The sequence below is a fragment of the Bombina bombina genome, chromosome 2, assembly GCF_027579735.1.
Source record: "Bombina bombina isolate aBomBom1 chromosome 2, aBomBom1.pri, whole genome shotgun sequence".
Lineage (NCBI taxonomy): Eukaryota > Metazoa > Chordata > Amphibia > Anura > Bombinatoridae > Bombina > Bombina bombina.
In genome coordinates, this window is record NC_069500.1 from 407,312,400 (window position 1) to 407,337,454 (window position 25,055).

The 25,055-nt window shown below is 37.1% G+C and overlaps 1 protein-coding gene across 1 annotated transcript in view; it reads right to left on the bottom strand.

The window, feature by feature from the left end:
* The window catches only part of ZDHHC8 (zinc finger DHHC-type palmitoyltransferase 8), a 256,391-nt gene that overhangs the window by 68,522 nt on the left and 162,814 nt on the right, over positions 1 to 25,055 (bottom strand). The window contains exons 5-6 of the mRNA XM_053701898.1: positions 9,335 to 9,437; positions 7,294 to 7,385 (exon numbers count right to left, since the gene is read on the bottom strand). Of these exons, the coding sequence (XP_053557873.1) occupies positions 7,294 to 7,385; positions 9,335 to 9,437 (195 nt within the window). The remainder of the gene's footprint in view (positions 1 to 7,293; positions 7,386 to 9,334; positions 9,438 to 25,055) is intronic.

The following is a 25,055-nucleotide window of genomic DNA, read 5'->3' on the forward strand; positions in this document are numbered from 1 at the left end:
AATCTGTCAGACGGCACAGGATATAATTGCTTAAAACATTTAGAAGGAGTAAATGAATTACCCAATTTATCCCATTCTTTGGAAATTACTGCAGAAATAGCATTAGGAACAGGAAAAACTTCTGGAATAACCACAGGAGCTTTAAATACCTTATCCAAATGTTTAGAATTAGTATCAAGAGGACCAGAATCCTCTATTTCTAAAGCAATTAGTACTTCTTTAAGTAAAGAACGAATAAATTCAATTTTAAATAAATATGAAGATTTATCAGCATCAACCTCTGAGACAGAATCCTCTGAACCAGAAGAGTCATCAGAATCAGAATGATGATGTTCATTTAAAAATTCATCTGTAGGGAGAGAAGTTTTAAAAGATTTTTTACGTTTACTAGAAGGAGAAATAACAGACATAGCCTTCTTTATGGATTCAGAAACAAAATCTCTTATGTTATCAGGAACATTCTGCACCTTAGATGTTGAAGGAACTGCAACAGGCAATGGTACTTTACTAAAGGAAATATTATCTGCATTAACAAGTTTGTCATGACAATCAATACAAACAACAGCCGGAGGAATAGCTACCAAAAATTTACAGCAGATACACTTAGCTTTGGTAGATCCAGCACTAGACAGTGATTTTCCTGTAGTATCTTCTGACTCAGATGCAACGTGAGACATCTTGCAATATGTAAGAGAAAAAAACAACATATAAAGCAAAATTGAACAAATTCCTTAAATGACAGTTTCAGGAATGGGAAAGAATGCCAAGAACAAGCTTCTAGCAACCAGAAGCAATAAAAAATGAGACTTAAATAATGTGGAGATAAAAGCGACGCCCATATTTTTTAGCGCCAAATCAGACGCCCACATTATTTGGCGCCTAAATGCTTTTGGCGCCAAAATGACGCCACATCCGGAACGCCGACATCTTTGGCGCAAAATAACGTCAAAAAAATGACGCAACTTCCGGCGACACGTATGACGCCAGAAACGGAAAAGATTTTTTTGCGCCAAAAAGCCCGCGCCAAGAATGACGCAATAAAATGAAGCATTTTCAGCCCCCGCGAGCCTAACAGCCCACAGGGAAAAAAATGTCAAATTAATTCAAATGCATTATCCCAAATATGAAACTGACTGTCTGAAAAATAAGGAAAGTTGAACATTCTGAGTCAAGGCAAATAAATGTTTGAATACATATATTTAGAACTTTATAACAAAGTGCCCAACCATAGCTTAGAGTGTCACAGAAAATAAGACTTACTTACCCCAGGACACTCATCTACATGTTTGTAGAAAGCCAAACCAGTACTGAAACGAGAATCAGCAGAGGTAATGGTATATATAAGAGTATATCGTCGATCTGTAAAGGGAGGTAAGAGATGAATCTCTACGACCGATAACAGAGAACCTATGAAATATACCCCGTAGAAGGAGATCACTGCATTCAAATAGGCAATACTCTCTTCACATCCCTCTGACATTCACTGCACGCTGAGAGGAAAACCGGGCTCCAACTTGCTGCGGAGCGCATATCAACGTAGAATCTAGCACAAACTTACTTCACCACCTCCATCGGAGGCAAAGTTTGTAAAACTGAATTGTGGGTGTGGTGAGGGGTGTATTTATAGGCATTTTGAGGTTTGGGAAACTTTGCCCCTCCTGGTAGGAATGTATATCCCATACGTCACTAGCTCATGGACTCTTGCTAATTACATGAAAGAAAAGATATTCACAAAAAAGAGCAGATAGCTCAAAAATTCTTCTAGCAGAAGAAATAACCAAAAGGAACAATACTTTTCCAAGAAAGTAATTTAATGTTCAGAAAATGCATAGTTTCAAACAGAGGAGCCTGTAAAGCCCTCAGCACCAAATTGAGACTCCAAAGAGGAGAGATTGAATTAATGACAGGCTTGATACAGACCAAAGCCTGAACAAAACAATGAATATCAGGATGATTAGCAATCTTTCTGTGAAAAAAAGAACAGAAAGAGTAGAGATTTGTCCTAACAAAGAACTGCAGACAAAACCTTATCCAAAACAACCTGAAAAAAATAAAACATTCTATGAATTTTAAAAGAATGCCAAGAAAAGTAGGTCTTCCAGACTCAATAATAAATCTTTCTAGAGACAGATTTACGAGCCTGAAACCAAGCGTTCAATCTCCATCCCTTCAAATTTAATGATTTGAGATCCTGATGGAAAAAATGGGCCTTGAGAAAGAAGGTCTGATTTAAACGGAAGTGTCGAAGGTTGGCAACTGGCCATCCGAATGAAATCCGCATACCAAAACCTGAGAGGCCATGCTGGAGCCACCAGCATAACAAACAAATACTCCATAAGAATTTTGGAAATCACTTTGGAAGAAGAACTAGAGACGGAAAGAAATAGGCAAAAAGATAATTTCCAAAGAAATGTCAATGCATACACTACTTCCGCCTGAGGATCCCCGGACCTGAATAGGCCCCTGGGAAGTTCTTTATTCAGATGAGATGCCAACAGATCTATTTCTAGAAATGCTCACATTTGAAAAATTGAAAAACATATCTGGTTATGAGAGACCATTCTCCCGGATGTAAAGCTTGATTAACAGAGATAATCCGCTTCCCAAATATCTATACCTGGGAAAAAAACCACAGAATTTAGATAGGAGCTGGATTTAGCCTAAGCTAATATCCGAGACACTTCTGTCACAGCCTAAGGACTGATAGTCCTACCCTGATGATTGACATACACCATAGTTGTGATATTGTCTGAAAAATAATAAACATCTCTTCCTCAAAAAGAAACTAACTGAAAAACTCTGAGAAAACACGGAGTTCTAAAATATCAAATGGTAATCTCGCCTCCTGAGATTTCCAAACCCCTTGTGCTGACAGAGATCCTCAGACAGCCTCCCAACCAAAAAGACTCACATCTGTAGAGATCATGGTCCAGGTTGAGAACTAAATGGTGATCTTAACCACCAAATCAAGAGAGATAAATATTAGGATTTGAAGATTTAAAATGCGAAATCCTAGAATCCCTGCACCATAATTCAGCATAAAAGACTGGAAAGGTTCTGTCTATTGAAAATGAGCAAAGGGAATTGAATCCAATGCTGTGGCCATAAGACCTAAAACTTCTATGCATATATAGCAACTGAAGGAAATAATAGAGACTAAAGGTACCGACAGACGGAACCCAATAAAATTGTCCCTTGTCTGATAGAGACAAAGACAGTGACACAAACTATCTGGAAACCTAAAAAAGGTGACCCTTGTGAGAGGAATCAAGAGCTTTTGAAAAAAAGATCCTCTAACTATGTCCTGAAGAACAAAGTGAATCATATGAGATTCCGCATCCTCAGAAAATAATCTGAATAAATACAGAAAAAATATGCATTTATTGTATCTAATGAAAACAAATAATGCTATCACTGACCAAAAAAAGGCAGAATAGTTTGAATAAAAACTCCAAAACCCAGTTCCTAAAAATGGAACTGGAAGAAATACCCCAGAAGATTCCAGGTCTGAGCAGCGCTTGAACCCCACGGGTGACCGGCCATGCTTCAACAGTACCCAAAATAAATAGGACCGAAACACACTTAAAGAAAGTGTTAGCCTTACTGGAATAAAATCAAAGAAATTTGGACCGAATAGAACCAAATAAATTTCAAAAAAAGTCTTAACCTGCCCCTTGCCAGCCAAGCTGGAATACGGCACATACATCGCAATTTAAGGGAGCTGATTTCGAACTGAAAAAATTTCCAATTAAAAACATGTTACTTGGGAAAGAATTCAGGAATTCATTCCTTAATAAGAACAACCAAACTAGTATAAGCTTAAAGTTTTAGTCTTAGAACTCAATCTTGAAGCCCAGAGTAACAGTTAAGAATTGAATCCAATTATAAAACAAATAATTGATTATCTTAGAACAAAAGAAATATGGATTTTTAGAAATCACAAAATTCTTCTAGCTCAAACAGCTAAAGACATAGATTAAACCTCATTTGCGAAAATATTCAATAAAATGAAGACACAAATTAAATTATTAGCATGATAGTCCAGTTAAAGGACCAGACAATACAGTGGACTTGCATAATCAATAAATGCAAAACAACAAGACAAATGCAACAGCACCTAGTCTAGTAAATTTTGTCCCTTTAACAATGCTAAAATAAATCATAATCTGATACTTGATCTTAAAGTAAACAGAAAAAATGAAGCAATTGCAACATCCAAATAAATCACAGGTCCAAGAAAAGTACCTGAAACTAAATAATTTTCCATAAATAAGATACAACCATCTAAAGGAAAATAAATACTATTTTGCTATAGAAACAATAGCATAATTAGTAGGAGTAGAGATAGCCCCAATAAATTGGAGAACCCTCCAAATTGAATTAAACTGCCGGCAAAGAGTATAGTTTAAAACCTTTGAAGAAGGAATAAAAGAAAATTCTCAGCCTATTCCATTCCCTAGTATAAGGAATTGGAAAAAAACCTCTGAAAACACAGAAGAATAAATAAGCAGAAATAGTGTTAGCTAGTCCTGAAAAAGAACTAGTTACCTTAATGTCCAAAATAATCAACACCTTTTCAACAAAGAACAAATGTACTTTAATAAAAAAGTAGATTTGTTAGTGTCAATATCTGATGAAGAAAATTCTGAATGAGAAAAAACATCATCAGAGAAGGATAAATCAGTATGTCGTTGGTCATTTGAAACTTCAATAATTAAAAAAGAAGTTTGAAAAAGACCTAAAAATTTTTATTAGAAGGCACAAAGTCAGACAAAGCCTTTAAAATAGAATCAGAAAAATATTTCTTAAAAATCTTCTAAATATTTCTTGTACATAAGATGTAAAAAGAATGGCAATATATAAAGCATAAATACTAATGGATTCTGCATGTAAAAGTTTATCATGATAACCTATTACAAACCATAGCTAAAGATAAACATTCATAACATTTAAAATAAATGAACTTAGCTTTGGTAGGACTGAACTCAGTCAAGCTTCTGATCCAGGGTCAATCTGAGACATCTTGCAATATGTAATAGAAAAAACAACATATAAAGCAAAATCTATCAAATTCCTTAAATGACAGTTTCAGGAATGGGAAAAAATGCCAATGAACAAGCTTCTAGCAACCAGAAGCAAATAAACAATGAGACTTAAATAATGTGGAGACAATAATGACGCCCATATTTTTTAGCGCCAAAAAAGACGCCCACATTATTAGGCGCCTAAATGCTTTTGGCGCCAAGAATGACGCCACATCCGGCGACGCCGACATTTTTGGCGCAAAACGTCAAAAAAATGACGCAATCACAAGTACAACAAGTACGACTCCGGAAATGACAAAGAAAATGTTTGCGCCAAAAAAAACGCAATAAAATTAAGCATTTTCAGCCCCCGCGAGCCTAATAGCCCACAGGAAAAAAAGTCAATTTTTAAGGTAAGAAAAAAATTAATTATTCATGTGCATTATCCCAAATAATGAAACTGACTGTCTGAAATAAGGAATATTGATCATCCTGAATCAAGGCAAATAAATGTTTAAACACATCTATTTAGAACTTTATATAAAAGTGCCCAACCATAGCTTAGAGTGTCACAGAAAATAAGACTTACTTACCCCAGGACACTCATCTACATGTAGTAGAAAGCCAAACCAGTACTGAAACGAGAATCAGCAGAGGTAATGGTATATATAAGAGTATATCGTCGATCTGAAAAGGGAGGTAAGAGATGAATCTCTACGACCGATAACAGAGAACCTATGAAATAGATCCCGTAGAAGGAGATCATTGCATTCAAATAGGCAATACTCTCCTCACATCCCTCTGACATTCACTGCACACTGAGAGGAAAACTGGGCTCCAGCCTGCTGCGAAGCGCATATCAATGTACAATCTAGCACAAACTTAGTTCACCACCTCCACGGGAGGCAAAGTTTGTAAAACTGAATTGTGGGTGTGGTGAGGGGTGTATTTATAGGCATTTTAAGGTTTGGGAAACTTTGCCCCTCCTGGTAGGAATGTATATCCCATACGTCACTAGCTCATGGACTCTTGCTAATTACATGAAAGAAAGGTAATTTTCTATTCCAAGGTGTCTAGTGGAAGATCAGAAGCAATTCTGCAGCTATCACAGGTAAAACTATTTAAATAAACACTAAAGTAAAAATTAAACTTTCATGATTCGGATACATTTTATTGTAAACAACTTATCAATTCACTTCCATTATAAAATGCACACAATATTTTTATATGCACACTTCCTGAGGTACAATCTCCTACTGAGCATGTGCAAGAATTCACAGTAAATAAATATATTAATTTTGTGATAGCTCTCATGTGATGCAGTGGGAAGGAAAACTGAACTGAAAATTGCGAGAGAAAAAAAATCTACTACTCATTGGAAACTCAAACTGTTTTTGTGTTGTATTTTTATTATGAATTTGTTGATTAAGAAATTCTACTGTATTTAATTGTACTTTAAAAAGGTTTGCTCACAACCACTGCGACATGATGTGCATCTGCAAATGTGCAATAAACCTCTTGCCCAGGTGAAAGATGGTTATGCCAAGAGAAAACTCTATGGCTAAGGAAGACGCCCCAGCTAGCAGGCACATACCTGCCTGACAGAAACCAAGTCAGCCAAGGAATTTAAATGGTATACCCTAAAACTATAAAAGCCTTCAGATAGTTCAAGTGCCTCCAACCTGGAAAGAGAGGAGCATCAACAGAATAGGCAGTAACAAAACCAAAGAGCTCCCACCTGATAAGGTAGAGAAGAGAGTTGTCAGTTCTGTGACGGACAGAACTAAGAATGAAGTGTAGGAAATAGGGTGTGGTCAGTTCGGTCTATTCCCCCTAGAGGGCAGTATTGGTGAGTATTAGCTAGGATAGGAAGCAAGTTAAGTACTTATGTAGAGTTTATAGTAACATTCTAAAAGGAAAATGCTAATAATTTAGCAGAATTACTTGCTAATTTTGCACTTCAACATTCTGAAATTAAAGTAAAATAGTAAACTGGGTTGTTTTTACAAAGCAAATTACTTTTGTCAGAAAAGATGGCATTTTCAGAGATACTAGAAAAGTCTCCTTATAGCTAAGCAGACGTCCAACTGGTGGAATGTAGAGCTCTAAAACTGACACACGATAATGTAAGTTAACGTTTACTATAGCTACTCAATAAATGGAAGCAAATATACATTTTATGAACTTGTAAACCTGCAAATCTAAATTGAAAAAATGACCAATATTGCTATTTAAATGCGAATATTTTCAGATGCCTATACTCGCTTACCTGGGAGACAGTGGGCTACATAATACATGCTGGATATTACCACAGCATCCTCGTGTAAATGGGTTAACACCTCCACGAAACTTGCCTGTCACCTGTAAAATGAAAACAAAAAGACAAAAAAAAGAATCACAGATGATGCTTCAATGGTATTGCTAAAATGTGTTAAAAGGGCTATAGCTCCAAGGTTTGGGCAGTAAAGTCTAATGTTCTATGGAGCATTTTTCAATAAGCCTAAAGAAACTTATAAAGGCCGATTGCTTTACCAATATTTTGTCTGCCTTACATAGTTGACTACTGCTTGAAAGAAGATACACTGCACGTGCTATACAATGCTGCACACAAGCAGTGGCAATTAGGGATGCGCATTCTGATCTTTTGTTAGGATCCAAATAGGGAAGCAGCGGCTGGTGCCCATCTGATATTTTTGCAGCCGTAATGATTCCTGTAAAAGATCCCCGATCTCTCTGCAAATCCAGATCTTAGAGAGTGAGATATTTAACAAGAATCAATCCGGCTATGAAAATATCCGAAGGGCATGAGCCACTGCTTTCTTCCGCATGCAGATCCTCACAAACAATCAGAATGCGCTTCCTTAGTGTCCATCTTAGAAGGGCTGCCTCCATATCTTTAGAAGAATAAGAACTTGGTGTCAGATGCCTACAGGACAGTCTTAGGAATAAAGACTTTAGTGAACAGTCACGTCCCAGTACCTATAGATTGTTACTTGCAGGGAAGGGAAAAAGTGTGTTCCTAGCAGCAAATTAAAACTATACATAGCGGCTCTAAGTTACAGCTAGTCAAAGCAGTACAATTACCATGAGAGATAAAAATATGAAGTCCAAACAATCCTAAGTTACTATAATATTTCCTACATGGCCTATTAGTCATGATTAAGTTATCACCCAAGAGAGAAAAATCAATAACAGTTGTAAAGTAGTAGACCTACTTAAAGTGAATGCAAATTTTGATGCTAAAGTGCACGGTTATTAAAAATTTGATTAAAAACAGGGGCACTTTAATTCATCAAAATTTACATTTCACTCCTGTTGCTTTTAATCTTGACAGCAGCTCCAGCTTCCTCCGGTCGTTGCAAGCCATTTCTGATGTCAGAAATTATGGATAGGTCATTCTCCAATCACAGCTTCCCCCCTGGGGGAATCAGTGTCTGATTCAACGCCGTGCTTGGAGAAAGCCTGATTCCTCATTTTAGACCCAGGAAGAGACTTTGCGATGGGTGGAGGAAGCTGGGGCGGCTGTCAAGTTTAAAAGGTAAGTTTTTTTTCACAACAGGAGTGAAATGTAAATTTTGTTGAATTAAAGTGCCCCTGTTTTTAATCGAATTTTTAAAAACTGTGGACTTTAGCATCAAAATTGACATTCACTTTAACAGAGGGCATTGGTGCAAAAAATTATTTTTGGGCCCCCCCCAAAGGTAACTAAGTAGTAAGCAATAGTAATACTATACATGCTGTTCTGTATAATGATTTTGAGGATAGATGAGCCATCAACCTGCACTTATAAAAGCCCCCCTGCATTAGAATTGTACATATTCTGCACATATATAGGATTTGCTGATATGGGCCCCCAAGCACTTGGACCCTGGTGCCACTACACCAATGGTAGTTCCGCCTCTGGTAGTGGAAGTATGACTAGCGGCCAGGAAAGGTAAAGAGACTGCTCAGTCATGACACTTTGCCTGTGTATTTGTGAGCAAAAGCATCACTATAGTTCCTTAAAGGGACATGATATCCTAATGTCCAGTTAAAATAAAAAAATATTCAAAAACATTTAAGAATAGAAATGAAATGGACAGTGTTTCACTCATCACCAATTCATATCATGCTACAAAAAATGCCTTAACGAAACATTGTCCAAAATCATGTTGTGTCTCCTGTAACAAAGCAGACTCTAAAGCTGAAGGATAGTATTGTGAAGAAGAAATACATTTTCTTTAACCAAGAACTAAAATGAACCGTTAGTAGAAGCATTTTCTAATTAATCAGGATTAGCAGTTAAATGTTAGCTACATCAGCATATTTACCTGTTCGTTGGTGGTGCGGCCTCGTACAACAAGGACAATATGAAAACCTGTGAGGCCAATAACAGGAATAAAAAACAATCCAGCTACACACATTACCGATATCCTGAAGAAGCTTGTTAAGGACTTAACAATATTAAAAAGGTATAAAACACAATTCTAATCATACAAGATATGAACATTTTTTGATAGATTACAAGTGAAGCGCTATCTGCTGAGATGGTATTAAGAGTTGAAAGTAAAAAGTTATCGCTCTAGCACTAGCCCGACGCAAGCACTTATAATAGTGAGAGCACGATAACCTATTCCACTATAGAAGTCAATGGAGAAAAAAAGTGGGGGGAAAAAAAAAACCCTACTTGCGTGCTAACCCGAATTGTCATAAGACCCCTACTCTAATAACCCCTAAAACGCAACATAGCCCACTGCAAAGTCCCTACTACACTATTAACCCCTAATCCACCAGTCCTCTACATCGCAAAGTAATCTACACTATTAGCCCCTAAATCGCCAGCACCCACATCAAAGTTTCCACTACACTATAAACCCTTAAACTGCCAGTCCTCTACATCGCAAAGTAATCTACACCTTTTAACCCCTATAGCAAACCGCCAGCCCCCACATTGCAAAGTTCCCACTACATTATTAACCCCTAAACCACCAGCCCCCGAACGCAAATTAACCCAATAACATCTAAACCCCCTTACCCAACACCCCCTAAGCTAACCCAAAATAGACTAACCCTACCTTAACAAAACAAAATTACCTGAGAAAGTAAAAAAAATTAATTTTACCTTACCTTACTGTTTTGTTTTTTAAAAATACTATAACTGTTTAATAAAAAAACTAAACTATTATAAGAAGAAGAAAAAACACTAACATTACAAAAAATAAAAAAAAACTATTACAAAAAATAACAAATTACAACAAAATAACCCCCCAAAAATGTTTTTTCTAAAACTAAACTACAAATATCCCTTTAACCCCTTGAGTGCTAATGACGGCTCTGAGCCGTCACAGAGTTTCCCACTCTGGTGCTAATGAAGGCTCAAGGCCGTCACTAGCACTCTGCCACCTTGAGGGAGATCTGGGGACTCCCACCCGCTCCTACCCCGGTGATCGGTGCTGCATAATGAAAGGCATCGCCAGGGCTTCCGTTTTGCGTGGTGACGTCACGCGCAATAAACGTAATGAAGTCACCGCACAACTTTATTTAACATTAACAATGTTAAATATAGGAGCAGGGGGCATGCTGCTTAGAAGCCTGTATCTCAGGCATCTAAGCAGCTACAGACCCCCCAAGACCCACCGTTGGAAAGGTAATCGCCTAACCTTTCCAACGGTGTAAGTCTTGGTTATCTGAAATAAAAAAAAAAAAAAAAGTAAAAAAAATATTTTTTAAAATATTAAAAATAAAAAACCCTTTAAGAAACCAGGTGGGAAAGTGCTAAGCACTCAAAGGGTTAAATGGCATTGCCCTAAAGTAATCCAGCTCTTTTTGTGAGAGAAAAAACACCTTATACCTCCTGACATTTAAAAAGAAAAAAAAGGGGGCATTTAGCTCTTTTGCTGCCCAGAACAATAAACCTCAAGATGGTACTCTCCAAAGATGAAGCTGGGTGGCGCTCCATCTTAATGCTGGCAGCAGTGGTCTTCATCCATCTTTAAAAAAAGCTTTCATTCGATTGGTATGAATTTGAACATAAAAATCAGCCAACAAGAAAGCAAGGGTACCCCTATATAAAAGGGGTACCTCACATTCAAAATTCTGTGTGCAGCTGGTGACCGCATGAAAAAGGACCCCTCTGTTGAAGATCAGAAAATGAAGACCACCGGCGCCATGAAGATAAGATGATGGACTGCTGCCAGGATGAAGGACCATTACTGGCAAGACAAAGATAGAGTGCCGCCACCCATATTCATCTTTGGTGAGTGCCATCTAGGGTTTAAGTGTTGTTTTTTAAGATTAGGGATTTTTTCTGGGCAGTAAAAGAGCTAAATGCCCAGCCAAATGCCCTTTTCAGTGCACTTTTTAGAGTAGGTTTTTTAAAGATAGTTTTTTCTTTTTGTTTGGGGTTTAATGTTAGAGGTGTAAGGGTTTTTTTTTCTCCACAAAAAGAGCTGGTTCACTTTAGGGCAATGCCCTAGATGTTAGTGGGTTCATTTGCCTTGGGGGGCTGGGGATTTAAGGGTTAATAGTGTAGTGGGGACTTTGCGATGACCCGCACATCGCAAAGCTGGCGGTTTAGGGGTTCATAGTGTAGATGCTTGCTTTGCGGTGGGGGGTGTGGCGGTTTAGGGGTTAATAGTTTAAACAGGTAGTCTGCGATGTGGGGGGGGGGTGGCGATTTAAGGGTTCAGTGCAACCGTTTCCTCTGGACAAACTCTTTACGTGAACTTTCGTGTCGCGCAAAATGTTTGAGCGGTAAACTTTATTTTCAACTTGTAATACGAGCGCACATAACCGCTCTATGCTACCCATAGAAAATATGGGCAGTGTAAATTACCTCAATTTCGCACAAATTAATTTGCAGTAATTTGAACAGCGCGCCACTTTTAATATGGATTTGAGCGTAAAGAACAACACGATCTGACTTACGCTCCTTGCGCTAATGATAGCGCCTCACTCATAATCTAGCCAGTTATATTATACATATGGAAAAGCAGCAACTAAACATTTAAAAAAAAAAAAAAAAAAGACAAAAATTTTTAAATTGGAAACTGGAAATGCAATCTCTACACACAACTCAAATCTACATCACTGGCTAATATGGGCAACTCCCTCAACTTCCATCAATATGAAAATTATAAGTTGTTTTTTTTTATTCTGGACAAAAAGCAAAAAAAAAATTAAGTTATCTTGAAATAAATAAACCTAGCCTTATCTTGGACTAATCACTAAAAAGACACGAAACCTTCTTTCATGTTTCAGATAGAAAGATAGAAATAAAGATATAAAAATGTTTAAAATGGCATGCTCTAATTTAAGTCTATAACATTTTCTTCGTTCTCTTAAGATATTTTGTTGAAAAGCAGGGATGTAAACTCAGGAGCGCACACGTGTCTGGAGCATTGTATGGCAGCAATTTTGCAAGAATGTTATCCATAAGCATTAGCACTAGATGGCATAACCATTTCATGCTATATAGTGCTCCAGACACCTACCTAGGTATCTCAACACCAAAGAATTCCATGAGAACAAAGCAAATTTGCTAATAGAAGTAAACTGGAAACTTATTTAAAATTGTGTGCTCTGTCTGAATCACAAAAGAAAATGTTTGATATTACTTTAACATAAACCTGCAACGATCTTTGTGGTGCATTTATAGAAACACATCTCTCATACTGCTAGCTACCCATAACCCCACCCCTTACGTATCAAGCTGTATTTGTACTCCTGCATATAGTTGCCATGTGCATGTTCATTAACATATCCCATCCAAGGCCGTTTATAACTGGTTTTTCACCCATTGACAGAAAGCTACATCTTTTTCCCCTTTATTTTGTTACCAATGATCCATTTTACCTGCTTGAGTGTATTAAAAAAAATATATTATATATATATATATATATATATATATATATATATATATATATATATCATAATTTATGTAAGAATTTACCTGATAAATTCATTTCTTTCATATTGGCAAGAGTCCATGAGCTTTGTGACGTATGGGATATACAATCCTACCAGGAGGGGCAAAGTTTTCCAAACCTCAAAATGCCTATAAATACACCCCTCACCACACCCACAATTCAGTTTAACGAATAGCCAAGCAGTGGGGTGATAAAGAAAGGAGTCGAAAGCATCAACAAAAAGGAAATTTGGAAATAATTGTGCTTTATACAAAAAATCATAACCACCATAAAAAGGGTGGGCCTCATGGACTCTTGCCAATATGAAAAATTAATTTATCAGGTAAGTTCTTACATAAATTATGTTTTCTTTCATGTAATTGGCAAGAGTCCATGAGCTAGTGACGTATGGGATAGTAATACCGAAGATGTGGAACTTCACAGAAGAGTCACTAGAGAGGGAGGGATAAAATAAAAACAGCCATTTTCCACTGAAAAAATTAAATCCACAACCAAAAGAATGAAAGAAAGAAGTTTCTCATTAATTAAAAGAAAAAAAAACATAATTTATGTAAGAACTTACCTGATAAATTCATTTCTTTCATATTAGCAAGAGTCCATGAGCTAGTGACGTATGGGATATACATTCCTACCAGGAGGGGCAAAGTTTCCCAAACCTCAAAATGCCTATAAATACACCCCTCACCACACCCACAAATCAGTTTAACGAATAGCCAAGAATTGGGGTGATAAGAAAAAAGTGCGAAAGCATAAAAAATAAGGAATTGGAATAATTGTGCTTTATACAAAAAAATCATAACCACCACAAAAAAAGGGTGGGCCTCATGGACTCTTGCTAATATGAAAGAAATTAATTTATCAGGTAAGTTCTTACATACATTATGTTTTCTTTCATGTAATTAGCAAGAGTCCATGAGCTAGTGACGTATGGGATAATGACTACCCAAGATGTGGATCTTTCCACGCAAGAGTCACTAGAGAGGGAGGGATAAAATAAAGACAGCCAATTCCTGCTGAAAATAATCCACACCCAAAATAAAGTTTAAATGAAAACATAAGCAGAAGATTCAAACTGAAACAGCTGCCTGAAGTACTTTTCTACCAAAAACTGCTTCAGAAGAAGAAAACACATCAAAATGGTAGAATTTAGTAAAAGTATGCAAAGAAGACCAAGTTGCTGCTTTGCAAATCTGATCAACCGAAGCTTCATTCCTAAACGCCCAGGAAGTAGAAACTGACCTAGTCGAATGAGCTGTAATCCTCTGAGGCGGAGTTTTACCCGACTCAACATAGGCATGATGAATTAAAGATTTCAACCAAGATGCCAAAGAAATGGCAGAAGCTTTCTGGCCTTTTCTAGAACCGGAAAAGATGACAAATAGACTAGAAGTCTTTCGGAAATTCTTAGTAGCTTCAACATAATATTTCAAAGCTCTAACAACATCCAAAGAATGCAATGATTTCTCCTTAGAATTCTTAGGATTAGGGCATAATGAAGGAACTACAATTTCTCTACTAATGTTGTTGGAATTCACAACCTTAGGTAAAAATTCAAAAGAAGTTCGCAACACTGTCTTATCCTGATGAAAAATCAGAAAAGGAGACTCACAAGAAAGAGCAGACAATTCAGAGACTCTTCTGGCAGAAGAGATGGCCAAAAGGAACAAAACTTTCCAAGAAAGTAATTTAATGTCCAATGAATGCATAGGTTCAAACGGAGGAGCTTGAAGAGCCCCCAGAACCAAATTCAAACTCCAAGGAGGAGAAATTGACTTAATGACAGGTTTTATACGAACCAAGGCTTGTACAAAACAATGAATATCAGGAAGATTAGCAATCTTTCTGTGAAAAAGAACAGAAAGAGCAGAGATTTGACCTTTCAAGGAACTTGCGGACAAACCTTTATCTAAACCATCCTGAAGAAACTGTAAAATTCTCGGAATTCTAAAAGAATGCCAGGAAAAATGATGAGAAAGACACCAAGAAATATAAGTCTTCCAGACTCTATAATATATCTCTCTAGATACAGATTTACGAGCCTGTAATATAGTATTAATCACAGAGTCAGAGAAACCTCTTTGACCAAGAATCAAGCGTTCAATCTCCATACCTTTAAATTTAAGGATTTGAGATCCTGATGGAAAAAAGGACCTTGCGTCAGAAGGTCTGGTCTTAACGGAAGAGTCCACGGTTGGCAAGAGGCCATCCGGACAAGATCCGCATACCAAAACCTGTGAGGCCATGCTGGAGCTACCAGCAGAACAAACAAGCATTCCTTCAGAATCTTGGAGATTACTCTTGGAAGAAGAACTAGAGGCGTAAAGATATAGGCAGGATGATACTTCCAAGGAAGTGATAATGCATCCACTGCCTCCGCCTGAGGATCCCGGGATCTGGACAGATACCTGGGAAGTTTCTTGTTTAGATGAGAAGCCATCAGATCTATTTCTGGAAGTTCCCACATTTGAACAATCTGAAGAAATACCTCTGGGTGAAGAGACCATTCGCCCGGATGCAACGTTTGGCGACTGAGATAATCCGCTTCCCAATTGTCTATTCCTGGAATATGAACCGCAGAGATTAGACAGGAGCTGGATTCCGCCCAAACCAGAATTCGAGATACTTCTTTCATAGCCAGAGGACTGTGAGTCCCTCCTTGATGATTGATGTATGCCACAGTTGTGACATTGTCTGTCTGAAAACAAATGAACGATTCTCTCTTCAGAAGAGGCCAAGACTGAAGAGCTCTGAAAATTGCACGGAGTTCCAAAATATTGATCGGTAATCTCACCTCCTGAGATTCCCAAACCCCTTGTGCTGTCAGAGACCCCCACACAGCTCCCCAACCTGTAAGACTTGCATCTGTTGAAATTACAGTCCAGGTCGGAAGAACAAAAGAAGCCCCCTGAACTAAACGATGGTGATCTGTCCACCACGTCAGAGAGTGTCGTACAATCGGTTTTAAAGATATTAATTGAGATATCTTTGTGTAATCCCTGCACCATTGGTTCAGCATACAGAGCTGAAGAGGTCGCATGTGAAAACGAGCAAAGGGGATCGCTTCCGATGCAGCAGTCATAAGACCTAGAATTTCCATGCATAAGGCTACCGAAGGGAATGATTGTGACTGAAGGTTTCGACAAGCTGAAATCAATTTTAGACGTCTCTTGTCTGTCAAAGACAGAGTCATGGACACTGAATCTATCTGGAAACCCAAAAAGGTTACCCTTGTCTGAGGAATCAATGAACTTTTTAGTGAATTGATCCTCCAACCATGATTTTGAAGAAACAACAAAAGTCGATTCGTATGAAATTCTGCTAAATGTGAAGACTGAGCAAGTACCAAGATATCGTCCAAATAAGGAAATACCACAATACCCTGTTCTCTGATTACAGATAGAAGGGCACCGAGAACTTTTGTAAAAATTCTTGGAGCTGTTGCTAGGCCAAACGGCAGAGCCACAAACTGGTAATGCTTGTCTAGGAAAGAGAATCTCAGAAACTGATAGTGCGCTGGATGAATCGGAATATGCAGATATGCATCCTGTAAATCTATTGTAGACATATAATGCCCTTGCTGAACAAAAGGCAGGATAGCCCTTACAGTTACCATTTTGAATGTTGGTATCCTTACATAACGATTCAATATTTTTAGATCCAGAACTGGTCTGAAGGAATTCTCCTTCTTTGGTACAATGAAGAGATTCGAATAAAACCCCAGCCCCTGTTCCAGAACTGGAACTGGCATAATTACTCCAGCCAACTCTAGATCTGAAACACATTTCAGAAATGCTTGAGCTTTCGCTGGGTTTACTGGGACACGGGAAAGAAAGAATCTCTTTGCAGGAGGTCTTATCTTGAAACCAATTCTGTACCCTTCTGAAATAATGTTCTGAATCCAAAGATTGTGAACAGAATTGATCCAAATTTCTTTGAAAAAACGTAATCTGCCCCCTACCAGATGAGCTGGAATGAGGGCCGCACCTTCATGTGGACTTAGAAGCTGGCTTTGCTTTTCTAGAAGGCTTGGATTTATTCCAGACTGGAGATGGTTTCCAAACTGAAACTGCTCCTGAGGATGAAGGATCAGGCTTTTGTTCTTTGTTGAAACGAAAGAAAACGATTATTAGCCCTGTTTTTACCCTTAGATTTTTTATCCTGTGGTAAAAAAGTTCCTTTCCCACCAGTAACAGTTGAGATAATAGAATCCAACTGAGAACCAAATAATTTATTACCCTGGAAAGAAAGGGAAAGTAGAGTCGATTTAGAAGACATATCAGCATTCCAAGTTTTAAGCCATAAAGCTCTTCTAACTAAAATAGCTAGAGACATAAACCTGACATCAACTCTGATAATATCAAAAATGGCATCACAGATAAAATTATTAGCATGTTGAAGAAGAATAATAATATTATGAGAATCATGATCTGTTACTTGTTGCGCTAAAGTTTCCAACCAAAAAGTTGAAGCTGCAGCAACATCCGCCAAAGATATAGCAGGTCTAAGAAGATTACCTGAACACAAATAAGCTTTTCTTAGAAAGGATTCAATTTTCCAATCTAAAGGATCCTTAAAGGAAGTACCATCTGCCGTAGGAATAGTAGTATGTTTAGCAAGGGTAGAGATGGCCCCATCAACTTTAGGGATTTTGTCCCAAAACTCTAATCTGTCAGACGGCACAGGATATAATTGCTTAAAACGTTTAGAAGGAGTAAATGAATTACCCAATTTATTCCATTCCCTGGAAATTACTTCAGAAATAGCACCAGGAACAGGAAAAACATCTGGAATAACTACAGGAGATTTAAAGACCTTGTCTAAACGTTTAGATTTAGTATCAAGAGTACCAGAATCCTCAATTTCTAATGCAATTAGGACTTCTTTAAGTAAAGAACAAATAAATTCCATTTTAAATAAATATGAAGATTTATCAGCATCAACCTCTGAAACAGAATCCTCTGAACCAGAAGAATCATTAGAATCAGAATGATGATGTTCATTTAAAAATTCATCTGGATAAAGAGAAGTTTTAAAAGACTTTTTATGTTTACTAGAAGGAGGAATAACAGACATAGCCTTCTTAAAAGATTCAGAAACAAAATCTCTTATGTTATCAGTAACACTCTGAACATTAGATGTTGATGGAACTGCAACAGGTAATGGTATTTTACTAAAGGAAATAATTTCTGCATTAACAAGTTTGTCATGACAATTAATACAAACAACAGCTGGAGGAACAGCTACCAAAAGTTTACAGCAGATACACTTAGCTTTGGTAGTTCCAGCACCAGGCAGCGATTTTCCTGAAGTATCTTCTGGCTCAGATGCAACATGAGACATCTTGCAATATGTAAGAGAAAAAACAACATATAAAGCAAAATTGATCAAATTCCTTAAATGACAGTTTCAGGAATGGGAAAAAATGCCAAAGAACAAGCTTCTAGCAACCAGAAGCAATGAAAAATGAGACTTAAATAATGTGGAGACAAAAGCGACGCCCATATTTTTTTAGCGACAAATAAGACGCCCACATTATTTGGCGCCTAAATGCTTTTGGTGCCAAAAATGACGCCAAATCCGGAACGCCGACATTTTTGGCCCAAAAGAACGTCAAAAAATGACGCAACTTCCGGCGACACGTATGACGCCGGAAACAGAAAAGATTTTTTGCGCCAAAAAAGTCTGCGCCAAGAATGACGCAATAAAATGAAGCATTTTCAGCCCCCGCGAGCCTAACAGCCCACAGGGAAAAAGTCAAATTTTTTTAAGGTAAGAAAAAATGATTGATTCAAATGCATCATCCCAAATATGAAACTGACTGTCTGAAAATAAGGAATGTTGAACATCCTGAGTCAAGGCAAATAAATGTTTAAATACATATATTTAGAACTTTATAAAAAAAAGCGCCCAACCATAGCTTAGAGTGTCACAGAAAATAAGACTTACTTACCCCAGGACACTCGTCTACATGTTGTAGAAAGCCAAACCAGTACTGAAACGAAAATCAGATGAGGTAATGGTATATATATATATATATATATATATATATATATATATATATATATATATATATATATATATATATATATATATATATATATATATATATATATATATATATATATATATATATATAAGAGTATATCGTCGATCTGAAAAGGGAGGTAAGAGATGAATCTCTACGACCGATAACAGAGAACCTATGAAATAGACCCCGTAGAAGGAGATCATTGCATTCAAATAGGCAATACTCTCCTCACATCCCTCTGACATTCACTGCACGCTGAGAGGAAAACCGGGCTCCAACTTGTTGCGGAGCGCATATCAACGTAGAATCTAGCACAAACTTACTTCACCACCTCCATAGGAGGCAAAGTTTGTAAAAACTGATTTGTGGGTGTGGTGAGGGGTGTATTTATAGGCATTTTGAGGTTTGGGAAACTTTGCCCCTCCTGGTAGGAATGTATATCCCATACGTCACTAGCTCATGGACTCTTGCTAATTACATGAAAGAAAACAAAACTTAAAACATAAGCAGAGGAATCAAACAAACAGCTGCCTGAAGAACTTTTCTACCAAAAACTGCTTCCGAAGAGGCAAATACATCCAAACGGTAGAATTTAGTAAATGTATGCAAAGAAGACCAAGTCGCTGCTTTGCAAATCTGATTAAATGAAGCTTCATTCTTAAAAGCCCACGAAGTGGAGACTGATCTAGTAGAATGAGTTTGATTCTCTGAGGCGGGGTCTGACCCGACTCCAAATAAGCCTTATGAATCAAAAGCTTTAACCAAGATAAGGACATGGCAGAATCTTATTGACCTTTACTAGAACCAGAAAAGACAACAAATAGACTAGAAGTCTTCCTGAAATCTTTAGTAGCTTCAACATAATATTTCAAAGCTCTTACAACATCCAGTGAATGTAAGGATCTCTCCAAAGAATTCTTAGGATTAGGACACAAAAAGGGAACAACAATTTCCCTATTAATGTTGTTAGAATTCACAACTTTAGGCAAAAATATAAATGAAGTCTGCAAAACTGCCTTATCTAGATGAAAAATCAGAAAAGGTGACTCACAAGAAAGAGCAGATAACTCAGAAACTCTTCTAGCAGAAGAGATAGCCAAAAGGAACAACACTTCCCAAGAAAGTAGTTTAATATCCAAAGAATGCATAGGCTCAAAAGGAGGAGCCTGTAAAGCCTTCAAAACCAAATTAAGACTCCAAGGAGGAGAGATTGATTTAATGACAGGCTTGAAACGGACCAAAGCCTGCACAAAAAAGTGAATATCAGGAAGCTTAGCAATCTTTCTGTGAAAAAAAACAGAAAGAGCAGAGATTTGTCCCTTCAAGGAACTTGCAGACAAACCTTTATCCAAACCATCCTGAAGAAACTGTAAAATTCTAGGAATTCTAAAAGAATGCCAGGAGAATTTATGAGAACACCACCATGAAATATAAAAACTTAGCAAGGATACCCTTTGAAAAAGCCGGGTGTACCGGCTAAACAGGTTAGGGACTTAGGAGCTAAGGGGAACTCTTAACCTTATTTTAACTTGCCGCAATTTGGACTCAACCATTTATTTAAAAACCTAGTTAGACTGTTAAAAGACTGCATAAGAATCCGTTATCAAATAACTCAACACAGTGCTATATATAGCTGCTTAGATCGTTTGATCCGATTTACAATGGCAGCGTTTAACATTTAAAGTGCTGTTAGTTGGGCATTTGGGGTTTACGTAACAATAGATGAATATGTTATTTAACAATCTCAAATAAACAGTTTGATTAAATTTACAACAGCAGTGTTTAACATTTAAAAGTGTTGTCAGTTGGGCATTTGGTATTTACGTAACAACACAGCTGAATATGTTATTTAACAATCCTAAATAACCTGTATGATTAAATTCACAATGGCAGCGTTTAATATTTAAAAGCGTTGTCAGTTGGGCAATTGGATGTATGCAACAACACAGCTGAATATGTTGCTATTTAACAATCCCAAATAAACAAACGTTATTTCTGTTATCAGAACGTCTACACGTTAAAAGCTAAGCACCAATTGGAGTCATTGTAATGCTACATTTATATCCAGGGTACTGAAATAGCAGTATACATACTGCAATCCCAGTAATGATTTAAAAGTTATAGCAAGTTAACATCGAAATAGCAAGCTACCAGTAAAATTTTAATTATTTCCTAACCTATAAGGTCAATTTATTTATTGAATATTACATAATTGAACAACTAAGACTGAGTGTGCAAAACAATTGACCTTATTTGTTAATTTTAAAAAACGCTTCTTGCAGTAACTGACATTACATTAACAGTGATAGAACTGTAGCTCCATAAGACAAAATTAATTAATATTTGTATTTCTATACAATTTAACCCCAATACAAAGTTTATTAATACAGCAGCATGACTATATCAGCTTAATGCCAAAGCAAGATTATATCAACTTAATGCATAAAATATATATATATATATATATATATATATATACACACACACACATATATACCAAATAATCTATATGTTGAACTAAAAATATATTCAACTGTATATTGCAACATTGTCTATATTTATAGAACAGATCTACTCAATACAAAGGTTGGATACTATCTTTTGGTACATTGAAGTATAAAAATATAATATCAGATACTAAAACCATGATTTTGACATAACCAAAATACCATTATCAAGGTATAGATAGAATATATAAAGATTCTGTATAGACAATTTAGGTTGCAATTTCCATAATTAAACAACTCTTTTGAGATCAATATACTGATAATTAAATACACAAAGTCCTACCCAAAAATATACTTATATATATCCATACACAAACAAATACTTTTAGTATGGTATTAATACACAAAAACATATATTTTTTGGATGGTTAAACTCATAGTTGCAGCAAGGCTCACATAGAGCACAAATTGCAACATTCAAAGTCATATTATTTATATGTGCATACAACTAACACATATTGATAACTGACCAAGTATACCAGATTGATACTGAATACATGCTTGTTCAATTCAGGACAGCCAAATCAAAAGATATGAGCTTATGATACCTAACTATGTTGCAATTCGATGCGATACAATAATTTTATTATACTCATAATCGTGTAAACCTTCAATCAGTACAATTGTAAACCCACTCCTCACATTATTGCCCCCAGTCCTGACTTTCTTAGTGGTCTTGACCTTAATCCCCTATAATTAGGGTCACTCAATACACAGATAGACTAGGTTATTTCACGCATGAGTTCACATTGTGTGTGTTTTTAAATTGTGTGGGGTCCCCCCCCTTTTTTAATCAATATGTAAATAAAAGTTATATTTTATAATCTCCCTTCCTCTCACCTCTATGATCAGTTATGATCATCAACTCATTAACTGTTGTGAACAATTGATAGTTTTTTTCATTGCAATTCGTTGCTATCCACATATACCTAAAGCTCAAGAGTGCTATATGTGTATTCTTCTCTGGTGGATTTAACCATCCACCATGAATTTGCTTCAACCATGAAATATAAGTCTTGCAAACTCGATAATAAATCTTCCTAGAAACAGATTTACGGGCCTGTAACATAGTATCAATCACTGAGTCAGAGAAACCTCTATGACTAAGCACTAAGCGTTCAATTTCCATACTTTCAAATTTAACAATTTGAGATCCTGATGGAAAAACGGTCCTTGAGACAAATGGTCTGGTTTTAAAGGAAGTGGCCAAGGTTGACAACTGGACATCCGGACAAGTCCGCATACCAGAACCTGTGAGGCCATGCTGGTGCTACCAGAAACAAACAAATGTTCCATGATGATCTTGGAGATCACTCTTGGAAGAAGAACTAGAGGTGGAAAGATATAAGCAGGTTGGTAAAACCAATGAACTGCCAATGCATCTACCGACTCCGCCTGAGGATCTCTGGACCTGGACAGGTACCTGGGAAGTTTCTTGTTTAGATGGGAAGCCATCAGATCTATTTCTGGAAGACCCCACATCAGAACAATCTGAAAAAAACACATCTGGATGGAGCGACCACTCCCCCGGATGTAAAGTCTGACGGCTGAGATAATCCGCTTCCCAATTTTCTACACATGGGATATGTACCGCAGAAATTAGACAAGAGCTGAATTCCGCCCAAGCAAGTATCCAAGATACTTCTTTCATAGCTAGGAGACTGCGAGTACCACCCTGATGATTGACATATGCCACAGTTGTGATATTGCCTGTCTGAAAACAAATGAATGGTTCTCTCTTCAACAGAGACCAAACCTGAAGAGACAAAGTTTTAGACAAAGTTCTAAAATATTGATTGGTAACCTCGCTTCTTGAGATTTCCAAACCCCTTGTGCTGTCAGAGATCCCCAGACAGCTCACCAACCTGAAAGACTTGCATCTGTTGTGATTTCAGTCCAGGTTGGACGAACAAAAGAGGCCCCTTGAATTATACGGTGGTGATCTAACCACCAAGTCAGAGAAAGTTGAACATTGGGATTTAAGGATATTAATAGTGATATATTTGTATAATCCCTGCACCATTGCTTCAGCATACAAAGCTGAAGAGGTCTCATATGAAAACGAGCAAAGGGGATCGCGTCCACTGAAAGGAATGATTGAGACCGAAGGTTCTGACAAGCTGAAACCAATTTCATTTGTCTCTTTATGTTAGAGACATAGTCATGGACACAATCTATCTAGAAACTTAAAAAGGTGATCCTCCAACCATGTCCTTGAAGAAACCAACACTAGTTGATTCGTGTGAAATTCGGCAAAATGTAAAGACTGAGCTAGTACCAAGATATCGTCCAAATAAGGAAACACCGCAATACCCTGTTCTCTGATTAAAGAGAGTAGGGCACCGAGAACTTTTGAAAAAATTCATGGAGCTGTCGCTAGGCCAAATGGAAGAGCGACAAATTGGTAATGCTTGTCTAGAAAAAGAGAATCTCAGAAATCGATAGTGGTCTGGATGATTGAGAATATGAAGATATGCATCCTGTAATTCTATTGTGGACATATAATGACCTTGCTGAACAAAAGGCAGAATAGTCCTTATAGTTACCATTTTGAAAGTTGTCTCTATTACAAAACGGTTCAAAATTTTCATATACAGAACTGGCCTGAAAGGATTTTCTCTCTTTGTGACAATGAATAGATTTGAATAAAACCCCAGACTCTGTTCCTGAAACGGAACTGGTATAATTACCCCTGAAAACTCTAGATCTGAAACACACTTCGGAAAGGCCTGAGCCTTCACTGGATCTGCTGGAACGCGTGAGAGAAAAAATCTTCTCACAGGAGGTCTTACTCTGAATCCTATTCGATACCCTTGAGAGGCAATGCTCTGAATCCATTGATTTTGGACAGAATCTGCCCAAATGTTTTGGAAACATTTTAATCTGGCCCCCAACTAGCTAAGCTGGAATGAGGGCCGTACCTTCATGCAGACTTGGGGGCTGGCTTTGGTTTCTTAAAAGGCTTGGATTTATTCCAACCTGAAGAGGGTTTCCAATTGGAACCAGATTCTTTGGGTGAAGGATTGGCGTTCTGTTCCTTATTCTGTCAAAAAGAACGAAAACGATTAGAAGCCTTAGATTTACCCTTAGATCTTTTAACCTGAGGTAAAAAAACTCCTTTTCCCCAGTAAGTTAAAATAATTGAATCCAACTGAGAACCAAATTAATTGTTACCTTGGAAAGAAAGAGATAGTAATCTAGACTTGGATACCATGTCAGCATTCCAATATTTAAGCCACAAAGCTCTTCTAGTTAAGATAGCTAGACATAGATTTAACATTAATTTTGATTATATCAAAAATAGCATCACAGATAAAATGATTAGCATGTTGAAGCAAGCGAACAATGGTAGACAAATCAGGATCTGTTTCCTGTTGCGCTAAACTTTCCAACCAAAAAGTTGATGCAGCTGCAACATCAGCCATAGAAATGGCAGGCCTGAGAAGATAGCCAGAATATAAATAAGCTTTCCTTAGATAAGATTCAAGTTTCCTATCTAAAGGGTCCTTAAAGGAAGTACTATCTTCCATAGGGATAGCAGTACGTTTGGCAAGAGTAGAGATAGCCCTATCAACTTTGGGGATTTTTT